We start from the raw sequence: 12,371 nt of genomic DNA on the forward strand, positions 1-12,371 counted from the left end.
TGCCCCAATCGGCTGGCTTGCAGGTCTCTTTTCTCCCCGATCACGTTTCTGCATATAACCACCAGGGCTGATAGGGCTGGCCAGAAAGAGACCGACAAGCCGATTGTATATCCAAGCAAAACAGGGCCTGACACGATTTGCAACAAGTCAACAACCAGCTGCCGTGATTCACGGAGTTATTCGAACGACTACCAACGTTCTGACATGGCTGCATTGGCTACATGGACCGGGACGAGCTTCCGACGTGGATGATCGATAAATAACCTTGACGACACATGCCTGATGCTCTCAGGGTCCCAGACAAAGTGACCAATGAGGGGAGATTTTGCGAATATGGACCAATCAGATCAAGCGTCTTGGTTGGTTTACTTGGGTGCGATACGCAGACTTGCACTGATGCAGAGCAGTCCTCCCCCGGATATCGAGTCATCTTAGCAGAGGAAAAAGGGCTTCAAACAATGCATCCAAAAGCCAGACAAGCCACGTGCTATTAAGACCCCCGTGCTCGTCGTTTGGGAGTGCCGAGTTGGCGGTTCCTGGCTGGAGGCGGGACACTGAAAAGGTCCCTGGATGGTGGGGTGCCTGCCGGCTCCGACAGTCGCTGAAATATTTCGAGTGACTCAAGCAAGCCCGCATCAACCCCACCACCGCCGGCCAAACAGCCAGACAGACTGACAGAGAGACAGGCTGCTTGCCGCGCTGTGATCTGCTGCAACAGACAGACAACCACCCGACACATACGCCGCCTCTTGACAATCCAGCAGGGCACCCCAGATCCGCGCACCAGAGAGCCGCCATGCCCACCATCTCCGTCGACAAGTACGACCTCTTCGAGGCCCTCGGTCAAAAGTACGTCCCCTGCCCCGCCCTGGCAGCAGGCACAGGACCAAATACGCTCTTTCTGTTGCGAGATCGCTTCATTGCCCACGGGACGCTGACTGGAGCTCTTGGGCAGATACACGACCGAGGAGTTTGAGGCCCTGTGTTTCGAATTTGGCATCGAGCTCGACGAAGACACCGAAAATGACGAGCGCCCCATAGTCGATGGCGTGCAGGAGCCGCCACAGCTCAAGATTGAGATCCCGGCCAACCGCTACGACATGTTGTGCTTCGAGGGCATCGCCCTGATGCTCAAGATCTTCCTCCAGAAGCAGGAGACCCCCAAGTTCCGCCTTGTCGAGCCCGCGTCCGGCCAGCTCCAGACCATCACCGTCTCCGAGGACACCACAAAGGTCCGCCCGCTCGTCGCCGGTGCCATCTTGCGCAACGTCCAGTTCACCAAGAAGCGCTACGAGTCCTTCATCGCCCTCCAGGACAAGCTTCACCAGAACTTGGCTCGCCAGAGGACGCTCGTCGCCATCGGCACCCACGACCTCGACACCCTGCAGGGCCCTTTCACCTACGAAGCCCTCCCGCCCAAGGACATCAAGTTTACGCCGCTCAACCAGACCAAGGAGATGAATGCCGAGGAGCTGATGGAGTTCTACGACAAGGACAGGCACCTCGGCAAATTCCTCCACATCATCCGCGACAAGCCCGTATACCCCGTCATCTACGACTCCAAGCGCACCGTCTGCTCGCTGCCGCCCATCATCAACGGCGACCACTCCAAGATCACAGTCGACAGCAAGAATGTCTTTATCGAGTGCACAGCGACAGATGCCACCAAGCTCGACATTGTCATCAACATGATGGTGTCCATGTTCTCAGCGTATGCCGAGGAGCCCTTCACCATCGAGCCCGTCAAGATCATCTCAGAACACAACAAGCAGACCCGCATCACCCCCAATCTCGAGTCGCGGACACAAAAGGTTGAGATCGACTATCTCAACGCTTGCCTCGGTCTCTCCGAGCCCGTCGAGAACATCTGCAAGCTCCTGACCAAGATGGCTCTGTCCGCCAAGCCCTCGAGCGAAGACGGCCTGATTGATGTCTCGGTGCCGCCCACGAGAGCCGACATCCTCCAGCGCTGCGACGTCATGGAGGACCTGGGCATTGCGTACGGCTTCAACAAGCTGCCTCGCATGTCGGTGACCAAGACTGTCGGCGCTCCACTCACCATGAACAAGCTGGCCGACATTGTGCGCCTCGAGAGCGGCATGGCTGGGTGGTCCGAGGTCATGCCTCTGATCCTGTGCAGCCACGACGAGAACTTTGCCTGGCTGAACCGCCAGGACGACGGCAAGACCTGCGTGCGCCTCGCGAACCCCAAGACCGCCGAGTACCAGATCGTGCGGACGTCGCTGGTCCCCGGCCTGCTCAAGACGATCCGCGAGAACAAGTACCACAGCGTGCCGATGAAGGTGTTTGAGACTTCCGACGTCGTCTTCAAGGACGAGGCGCTCGAGCGCAAGGCCCGCAACGAGCGCCACTTCAGCGCCGCCTGGTACGGCAAGACGAGCGGCTTCGAGGAGGTCCACGGCCTGCTCGACCGCGTCATGCTCATGCTCCGCCAGGGCTTCCTCACCTCGGACGAGGGCCTCGCAACGGAGAAGTCGCTCGACTTCGAGGTCCGCCAGGACCACACCAGCCGCGACGGCTACTGGCTCCAGCCCATCGACGAGCCTACCTTCTTCCCCGGCCGCGCCGCCGCCGTCTACCTCCGCATCGACGGCAAGGCCCGCCGGATAGGCGAGTTTGGCATCCTCCACCCCACTGTGCTCGAGAACTTTGAGCTCCGGTACCCCGTCAGCACGCTCGAGATCAACCTCGAGGTCTTCCTATAGATTTGCGTCTGATAAGAGTTAAGAGTCTTTGTTGGAAGGTTTCGTGGGCGGCTGGAAAATGAAAGGTCAAGGAAAGAGCTTAGTCGTGGATTCCGTTTAAGGACTTGGAACTAGACTGCCAGGTGTAAGCTGGCTCAATAAATAAAAGACAGTTAAATTATCAGTCCGGGAGTTGACGCGTGGCTCCGTGGCTTCCAGTGATAATAAGTCCCTCGAACTTGTAGTTGATGCCCTGTCATATAGTCACGCACAATGGTGCATCTTGCAACAACAGCAGCATTACAAACACAAAGATGATGGTTCGCTTTGCTTGGTATCTTGGCTTCTATCTCCCTTTTCGTCTACATCAACGTTCAAAAAATCAAGATCGCGTCTTCTAGCTCATTTCCAGAGCCGCAGGCTCTTTGCCTCCAGAGTTGGCACTGGCACTGACACCGACACCACCGCTCGGCGAGGGTGACATGTCTCCCAATTCCTGCGGTATCCGCTGGGGTGTCCTTCGTGGATTTGTGCTCATCTCCTCGCTGGACTGTGTAGAGTTGGCATTGTTGGCGCTACCGCTCCCTGCACCACCTCCAAACAGTCCGCGTCCGAGGTCCAACCCGGCCACGCCGTCTCTGAGCTTGGCGAGATTCGTCGTGAAGGCATTGGGCGAGTCCGCGCTGGCGCTGTGCTTCAGGCTCGGTGTAAGGGCCTGGTGGGCGGATTCCACACCTGTGAGGACGCTGTTGTGCTGAGGAAGCCCCGGTGGTTTCGGACTTGCGGGAGGGTACGGAGAGCGGTTACCATTGTCGAAGCTACTGGACGAGCTCATCGGGTTCGCATTCCCAGCCAAGGCATAGCTGCCTATCCTCTCGTCCCTGGCAGCAGCTTGGTCCAGGTAATCGTTCATCTCTGCATCTGAGCGGCCGAACGCAGATGCCCACCACCGAACGTCGCTGAGCTTCGGCAGCAGAAGTCTTTCACGTCCACTCTGACGGTCGTCGATGGTGGCATCGTAGTCCGAGTTGGTGAATTCTGCCTTGCGGGACAAAAAGTAGTCCCACACCGACCGCGTCCTCTCAGTTGCTCGGGCGTCGAGACGCGCTTTCTCGCTGTTCCAGAGGAACGTACCATACTGGCCAGCGTAGAGATGATACAAAAGTCGCCGCAGAAATCTCTCGTTGAACTCAAAACGACTTGGGAATTGCCGTAGTAGCTGGAATGTGGCATCGAGGAACTGGTGGAAGACGGGCGAGATCTCGTTGGGTTTGGTCACACCACTAATTTCAGCAGCAACGGTTGCTTTGGTCGGGGGAGTCTCCTCTCCTGAAGCAATTCCATCGACGTCGGGGTCTGCCGAGTTCATGTCAGGGCTCCGATTGCGATTGAAGAACCTCTTGGCGCTGGCCAACGCATTGTCAAATGCCTCGCTGGCACGACCGTCAGCCTCTCCGGGCTGTATGCTTGAGCCGGCCATGCCATCCTTCTCCACGACGAACCACTTCTCATGATTGAGAAGTCCGGCTCGCTGTTGGAACATGTGGCCAAACGACAGCCAATCCTTCTCAACCAAGATTATGAAGCCATCGATCGTACGGTAAAAGGGATCGAGCATAAGCTGCGAAAGTGCCGAGAGTTGACTTGTGCGATCCCATCCGTCGGAACAGTGTATCAGAACGTGGGAGTGCCTAATGCCCACTTGGCGTGCTATTAGAGCTGACCCATCGAGAATGCCAGCAATATGCTTGAGCCAATTGCTCTTGATCAGCAGCTCCCGGTTCGGTGGTAGCTTCGAGATGTCACCATCCTTGATGGCGTCGATTACAGTGTTGAGCGAGTCGCGCATCACATGGATATTCTCAATGTTCAGATAGGCCTTTTTGGCGAAGTCGTAGTGGTCCATGTTCTCAGATCCCTTGCCCATGGCTTGCATCACGACCGCGTTGACTGTAGGGCGGGCATCCACGATGAGATTGCTCTGCTGTGCCCCAAATATCACACGCTTTCCCGTCTGCGGATCATAATTAGGGTCACCGGCTGCAAGCAGCTCATCCTCGAGCCTTTCCGTGTCTGATCCATCAGCGCTCAAGCTGCTGACCCGAATGTCAATCTGGCTCGAGGCAGGGCTGGGCTCTGCTGTTTCACTCGCTGGAGGTTCGAGTTCGTTAAACTCGACAGTCGCGGAGGCAGAGAAACAGGCGCTCACAAGCTTCTCATCCTGTATGCTTCTATTTCCGCGAAGACCGACCAGGGGTTGGGAGCTCCGTGTAATCGAGCAGTTATTCAACGAGTGGAGATATGTGAGAACAGGTATGCGTTGTCGTGAGCGGTAGGCACCCGCATACTTGATGACGTTATCGGATATCTGTGAAGGAACCACCAGCATGCCGGGATAGGTCGGAGAGAAAGCATAGTCTTTGTTCAACGAGGAGATGCGCCAGCCTCGGTCGACAGATTTGGTGCTAATGCCTTGGCGTCGAAACTCGGCTTTAGGGTCGTAGAGCTGCCAGCCGTTCAGGTGCCGTTCTTGCTTCAGCGGTTGGTATGAGAAGGCATATAGCTTCTCGATGGAGCCAAGCCGGCAAGTACGGTTCCGTATCCATTCGAATGCTTCTCTGGCCTGGAGTTCGTCGGTGAAGTTGAAGTTGATGAAGACAAAGTCTCTGCCGCGGAGCCGGATAGATGACGGACGCCCGGAGACGCTGGGGCATGGGCGGAAGATGCACTTGTCGATTGTCGGGTAGGCAATGTACAGCTCACGGGGCTTCTGTGGTTTCGAAGGCACCTCAGCGCCGTCAGGTGGTTTGCTCGGATGTATGACCACGATCAAGTGGTGGTCCGTAAGATGGAGTTCGCTCGAGTATCTGTCGCCGCCCCGAATGGCGTCGACGTTGGGGATCTAATTAAGGTGCCGTCGGTCAGCCGCACTTCCGTCTCCCGGTCCTTCCGCCTTGCAAGTCCCGGCGCGATGGTACCAAGAAGCCCTGTAACAGCAGGAGGAGCTGTCAAGATGTGCGCTGCTAGAACGTACCTTCTTGATCTGCATGTCGTTCAGTCCGTCCTGGCGGTGGGTGTCGCCAGGCCGGAAGGACGAGAGCGGCGAGGTGCCCTTGAACGTGGAGATCGGATGTTGAACTGCACCAGGAATGCAGGGATATGGGATGGTGGCCGGAGCTGCTCCCAAGAAAGAGAAGGGCAACGGCGATGGCAGGATCACCAGCGTCGAGCCTCAAAGCCGCCGGTCGCAGGGCTCCAGAACCCCTTCCTGCTCACGACTGTGCTATACACGACTCGACGGCGCTGTGCGAGTCCGCGTTGCTGTTGATGCGCTGGACTGAGGAGGCAGGTCACGATGCGCTCGAGGAATGGGAGTGGCAGCTCACCAGGTCCAGCCAGTGTCGCAGGCCAACCAACGGCGCTGCTGCCGTCATCGCAGGCGCGCTAGCGGCATCACCTGGGCAGGTCTCCAGACGGCCTTGGAGGGGCACGGGTACCTCGACGCCCGCGCTGTGGGGTAGCACATTATAAAGTACTGGACTTGCTTTACCTTGGGACCATGCAACGGCTGGCACAGGCAATCACATGCCCTTACTCAAGACCACGGCGCAGTCGTTTATCAGACACTCACTCCTCTCAACGAGACCTCACTCACAAAGACCTCAAATAGAGCAGCTCTTGGTCAATCTCATATGCCCATACAGAGTCATCGCATCGCACAAACGAACAACAAGGCCAGCTTGACATCCGCACCAGATGCCATGCTTTTTGTGCTTGTCAGGTTGCCTGAGGTATCGGACAGATGCCCGTGACCAGGGAAAACCCATGTGGAGCCACCTGGGCAACCTTGAATCTCCAGGTCGATCTTGTCGGGCGGGCCAACGTGGGGCTTGGACTTGCCCAAAGCCAGGCGATAAGATAGGGAGCCGGTGCTTAGGTAATGCCGGCGACCTGCCAAACCAAAAGCACACACCACACAAATCTGCGAAAACCTAACCGAATGCCCAAAATCGCGAGAAAATACGGACAGTGCCGCGCAGCACGGTGCTGCACGATGCGGACCCTCCCCACCAATTTGTTGCCCAGAGAGTGTGTTCCCTCCCGGAGAGTCTTTTGATACAAACCAGCAGCATTACTGTCGACAACCGCCAGACTTCCGCCAAGTCACCCCTCCGCCGCCAAACCCATCGACACCACCAGTTCTCCCGTCGATTCAGACAAGCATCATTCACAATGGCTGCCGCTGCCGGTGCTCAGATGTAAGTCGACAACCTCCCCCACCCGCCGGCGCATTTTGGGAAATTTCCGGGACAGATTTCGTTCGTGGAGGACGATGGCGGCAGAGTGCCCAAAGAAAGAAAGTCAAAAGAGGAGATCACGGATTGTGCGAGCAAGAAAGCGGGAGATGGGGGGTAAAAACAGCAGCAGTTGCAAAAGAATCTCTGGCTAACTCGCCCTTTCTCTCTCTCGTGTAGCTCTAAGAAGAGAAAGTTCGTGGCCGATGGTGTCTTCTACGCCGAGCTGAACGAGTTCTTCCAGCGCGAGCTGGCCGAGGAGGGCTACTCTGGCGTGGAGGTCCGCGTCACCCCTACCGTGACCGACATCATCATCCGCGCCACCCACACCCAGGAGGTTCTCGGCGAGCAGGGCCGCCGCATCCGCGAGCTCACCTCGCTCATCCAGAAGCGCTTCAAGTTCCCCGAGAACAGCGTCTCCCTGTATGCCGCCAAGGTCCAGAACCGCGGCCTGTCCGCCGTCGCCCAGTGCGAGTCCCTCCGCTACAAGCTCCTCAATGGCCTCGCCGTCCGCCGCGCCTGCTACGGTGTCCTGCGCTTCATCATGGAGTCCGGCGCCAAGGGCTGCGAGGTCGTCGTCTCCGGCAAGCTCCGCGCCGCCCGTGCCAAGTCCATGAAGTTCACCGACGGCTTCATGATCCACTCTGGCCAGCCCGCCCGCGACTTCATCGACTCTGCCACCCGCCACGTCCTCCTCCGCCAGGGTGTCCTCGGCATCAAGGTCAAGATCATGCGCGGCTCTGACCCCGAGGGCAAGGCCGGCCCCCAGAAGTCCCTCCCCGACGCCGTCACCATCATCGAGCCCAAGGAGGAGTCCACCGTCGTCCAGCCCATGTCCCAGGACTACGGCGCCAAGGCCGCTCAGGCCCAGGCTGCCGCCGAGGCCGCCCGCGCTGCCGAGGAGCAGGAGGGTGCCGAGGCTGCCCCTGCCGAGGAGCAGTAGATGTGTTTTTCTTTTTTTGCAAGCGTATTTGACGCGTCTAGTCTAGAGAGTAGACTAGCCGGCGTTTGATCTTGCTGCTACTAAAGGAACATGCCTCCAGCTCTTTTCTTTCGAGGCGGTCGGTGCTGGACCTCCTTGATACCCCACACAAAAAAAGAAAGTCTTTGATAGGAATGAAAGATGAGCCAAAAACATTTGGAAACGATTGGTCTCTTGTTGAAGGTGATATGTGTGATACCGCCACAATACATGGTTTCGACATAGATGTGATGTTTCTCATGGGGCTTGGCCACTTCACCTCCTAGATATTGAGTTGAGCTTGGTTTGGATTACAGGTGTGGACAAGTCACCCATGAGGTGACCATTGGCATTCGGCTTGTGACATACACGCTAAGAGCCAGGTGCCCGTCATCCATGCCCATTTGATTAATAAAATCTGTCATGCTTTCAGTCTATGATTTCTGGACCTGCACGGCATGCTATAAATGGACACTCCCATGAAACGTATGCATATCAGCTTCCAAACTTGTGAATAGATGCCCGCCGTTGCCAACAGATACCGCCTGGCCCTATTATGATACAATGCTACACAGATGCTACGGGCTAACCAGCCGTGCTTGTTCGAACTTTTTTCGCCATTAACGCCGTGTATGTTTCCCCGTGCTTTCTGAGCTCTGGGTTTCGTGTCCCGAGCCTCTCAATTTAGTGGACCAAGTTAGTCAATCAAGCCGCTCGCGCGGCCCGGCATGCCCTCGAAATGCTCATTTCGCTGCTTCAAGCTTTGACGCCGGACTCCAACCATTGCATCAACCACAGCCCAATAACTCCAATCAAGTCATCATGCGCGGCGTGAGCCAGCGGCGCCCATTGCGCCCGCTGCAAGGGCATATGTGAGCGAGCTCAGCTTTGTAGCCCCCTTCGCATGCCTTATTCTTAACGGTGTACCCAAGACCAGCCTGAGAAATATTCGAGAATTGAAGCGACACATGCCCAGAGGCGGAGTTACGATGCATAGGCGTATTGAGACGTGCCATCTTTCGCTCTGGTATGTACCTTGTTCGAGTACTCCGATGGCGGGCACTAACAGTTGAGATAACCCTATGTCTTTTTTAACCATGCTCGCCCCAATCAACGGCGTGTCGCATTCACCGGTGTGTGGCCATTTTGTCCCTTCGATTCATCGTCGCTGTCCTCAGCGAGGTCGTCAAGGTCATACCCGCCATTGGCAGCCTCTTCATCATATGCCCGCATCAAGCCATCGCGGTCTGTGTGGCCACGGCTACCGACGCTGCTCCGTCGTGCTTGCATGCTGAGCCGTGTTTGGATGCTGGAAACCATGTCGGTTCCTCCTACATCCGAGTGCTGGCCAGCAAGCATCCTGATTCCGTTGGGATCTTGTCTCGAGAGGTTGAGCAAGTAGACGCCCGTAAAAGTCACGAGGAAGCCGCAGAGGAGAGAGATTGTGTTGGTCGGATCGGTCGTGTTGAAGCCAGAGAACAGGATAAAGGACGCGCAAAGAGTGGCGGTAGTGAAGGTGACGTAGTACAGCGGGTTAACACTAACCAGCGAACTTGATTAGCACAACGTAGACCTCATCATGACTATGGCCCAAACATGACTTACATCTGGGTTGAGAACTGGCTGAGAGCCTTGTTAAAGTAGTTCATCTGCGTGAGAATGCAGACCGTCGTCAAGATCATGAAGACATAGGTCGACGAGTGCGTAAATTGGTTCTTGCCGGCAAAGGTAAGCTTCAGGGCAATGCCGAAAGCCTTGACCGACATGACAGAGACAGAGCCGACGGTCGAGCAGATGGACAAGTAGATCAATGGGTTCTTCTTGCCATGGACAGGCGCTACCTTGTAGATCATGATGGTCGCAAAGATAGTCACTGCCATGCAGTATAGGAGGAAACCTGTTGAGAATAAGCCGTTAGCCACATGCACGACTGGCGAAACCTGTTCTGATACTCACCAGGCTGTATGGCATATTGCAAGATCTCGTCAATGGTCTGAATGTCTTCGTCGGGAGGGGCATGGAGGACGATAACGATGGCGCCCAGGAGACAAATGGCGCATCCGAGCTTGCCCAGCACGCCCAGCTCCTCCTTCAAGAAATAGGATCCCAAAACAGCGCCGATCAGGACCGACAGCGCTCCTAATGGAGTAACGAGGATAGCCGGGGCGAAGGCGTATGCGGCGAAGTTGCAAATCTCTCCGATGACCACTGCTCACGCCACAATGGTAAGCGACTGCCACTAAAGAAAACAATGCAGGTGGATTGTATGCTTACTGGTAATGATGCCAGCCCACCATATTGGGCTCTTTAGATAGACGAAACCTTCACCAGAAAAGCCATGCTTCTCTTCCGCTTGTATCAAACCCTATTCATCTCGTCAGTTCCGGGTGGATGGAGAGCACAGGTGTGAGGCGTTCGCTCGCGTCCGGTCGTACCTTTTTCGTAATCACGAAACTCGTACCTAGATTCAGAGATTAGCGTGAGCAACAAGGTAGGCGTTGCACCAAGCATGTGAGACGTACCGATCGCCAAACTGGACGAAATGGCTAGCCCCAGCCCAATGTATCTTTGCAGTCAAGTCAGCACAGGTTTTCCTCGTATAAGACCAGACCACAGCGCGGTTTCGCCCAGCATGGATGTGGTTGTCAATGACATACTTCTCGTCTAACATCATCTTGGCGATTTGTGGCCGATGGCGGAAAATGCAGGTAATCAAAAGACAAAGGACAAGGACGAGTTCAAGAGTCGGACAAAACGAGGCTCGCGCCTGGCGAGCACAGAGCTTGCTGCTGACAGCGAGTCCTTTGAGCCGTGTTTCTTCACTGCAGATTGTATTGCGCCGCAGTTGTCAAGTTGCGGCGAATCGCGGGAGCGGACCGACAGCGGAGGACGAATTGCGACCTGTTGAGATATTCGAGGTTCGGTGGTGCGGCCGCAATGTTCGTTCGAGGTTCCTAACAATGGAGTCGTTGAAGCGCTTCTAGAGAACCGGCATACAGGTGTGCGCCCTTGAGCCTCAAAGCCTCCCTTCCGCCACGTAAGCTGGAGGAAGCAGTGTCAAGCGAGGTGACCGAAACAGCGATTGCATGAACGCCCCGGGGGCCACAGCTGAAGTCGTGTGCTCTCGTTGTACTCGTGAGATCGTGGTGCCGCTGTTTCGCGAGCGAGGGATTGCGACGGAGAGAGTGGTGGTAGCTGCGCGCGCCAGAAGCCAGGGTCGTAGGCGCCTACTTGGGCGGAGGGCCAGAACACGGGGGGTTGAAGACAAGCTGACGGCAGGATGGCGGAGGCGCTGTCTGCGGCGAGGCCGTAGCGAATGCTGGAATGAGCGTGTGGGCTTGCGACAGCGTGGTCAACAGAGGGCGATCTGGGTGGCTGGCAGGATGGGAGAGAGACGATGCTGGGGAGACGGGATAGATTGCACCAGGCCGATCTTGGCTGGCTGGGCAGGCGCAACGCAACGAATGGGTGGGCATTGGACGGTATAACGGAGTCGTCGTGGAGGGCTGTTTCATGGGAACGGGCCATCTGGACACGTCCACTGGCGCTTCACCTAAAGGCGCCTGCACAGCCCCAGGCCGCTCCGGTCCCTCCTCCACTGGAGGGAGCACTTGCACCAACGGGCAATCAGGCCAGCCTCCGTCCACCCCGGCGCACCCCTGGCATCCCATGGGTGGCCACTATCTGGGTGTCGAGACTCCCTCGGCTCAGCCCAGCCCAGGCATGCTAACCTCCCAGCCCAGCCCAGCCCAGCCCACGTCCCAGTTTAGGTCCAGGCAGGCCATCAGCCTCACTCGACAAGATTTCAACCTGCTCGGGGTACCTGAAGAGCCCGTTCCGAACTCTACGCGTCTATGCTCCACACACCACTCCGACACACAATGAGCCTCTTTTGAAATAAAATTTTGTGTATACTTGTTTGTCTTGCCTTTTGCTGCAAAGCAAGACAAGAAACGGCGCGGGCATCCTCGTCCAGCAACCCCTGGCAGACAGCATAGAACGGCGCCTGCTACGTAGCATGCGCGCCCACAGACCTGCATGGTACTCGAGGCACTCAAGGCACGCCCAAGCACGAGACGTACGTGGGGAGCGCGAGGGGAGCACCCGTGCCCATATTCTCTCGCTCGCTTCATCGACATGCTCCTTGTGGCTCCACTGCTGCTGGACGGCCGCCGGCCCCCGTCAGCACCTGCATATCTGGCTTGCGTGGACAATGACGGGAGCGCGTGGAGTCGCCACGCAGGGGTCTCAACCACCAGAAACACCAATGTGGATACCATGGGCCGCTCCTCAATATGCTGACACGGTCGACAACTTTAGAACTGGACACAGCACCTGACAGGACGGGCCCAGGCGGGACGTTACGAGCACGCCATCGAGTCAGGCAAGCAAGGCCCCCTCTTGAGGAAA

The 12,371-nt window shown here is 56.8% G+C and overlaps 4 protein-coding genes across 4 annotated transcripts; 2 read left to right on the forward strand and 2 right to left on the reverse strand.

Annotated features, from left to right (window-relative positions):
- Positions 1-617: 617 nt before the first annotated feature.
- B0I36DRAFT_420512 (phenylalanyl-tRNA synthetase) lies at positions 618-2,726 on the forward strand (the record flags this gene model as incomplete). Its single annotated transcript, XM_046162162.1, has 2 exons — positions 618-849; positions 956-2,726. Exons 1-2 carry the CDS (start codon positions 797-799, stop codon positions 2,724-2,726), a joined length of 1,824 nt encoding a protein of 607 aa, XP_046016952.1. The 5' UTR covers positions 618-796.
- A 376-nt stretch (positions 2,727-3,102) lies between these two features.
- Positions 3,103-6,177, reverse strand: B0I36DRAFT_420513 (protein-tyrosine phosphatase-like protein; the record flags this gene model as incomplete). The annotated part of the gene is given in 3 exon segments (XM_046162163.1): positions 3,103-3,290; positions 3,300-5,607; positions 5,740-6,177. Coding segments are annotated over 3 exon segments (2,511 nt in total). The 5' UTR covers positions 5,755-6,177.
- Positions 6,178-6,820: 643 nt separating this feature from the next.
- Positions 6,821-7,962, forward strand: B0I36DRAFT_71845 (40S ribosomal protein S3-like protein). Its single transcript, XM_046163267.1, has 2 exons — positions 6,821-6,964; positions 7,181-7,962. The coding sequence occupies exons 1-2, from the start codon at positions 6,939-6,941 to the stop codon at positions 7,941-7,943; spliced, it is 789 nt and encodes a 262-aa protein (XP_046016954.1). The 5' UTR covers positions 6,821-6,938; the 3' UTR covers positions 7,944-7,962.
- A 685-nt stretch (positions 7,963-8,647) lies between these two features.
- On the reverse strand, positions 8,648-10,826 carry B0I36DRAFT_71832 (magnesium transporter NIPA-domain-containing protein). Its single transcript, XM_046163266.1, has 7 exons — positions 10,619-10,826; positions 10,484-10,527; positions 10,397-10,422; positions 10,236-10,326; positions 9,918-10,169; positions 9,567-9,858; positions 8,648-9,501 (listed from the first exon to the last, which is right to left on the reverse strand). The coding sequence occupies exons 1-7, from the start codon at positions 10,633-10,635 to the stop codon at positions 9,072-9,074; spliced, it is 1,152 nt and encodes a 383-aa protein (XP_046016955.1). The 5' UTR covers positions 10,636-10,826; the 3' UTR covers positions 8,648-9,071.
- Positions 10,827-12,371: the final 1,545 nt, after the last annotated feature.

The sequence above is a fragment of the Microdochium trichocladiopsis genome, assembly GCF_020744255.1.
Source record: "Microdochium trichocladiopsis strain MPI-CAGE-CH-0230 chromosome Unknown B0I36scaffold_2, whole genome shotgun sequence".
NCBI lineage: Eukaryota > Fungi > Ascomycota > Sordariomycetes > Xylariales > Microdochiaceae > Microdochium > Microdochium trichocladiopsis.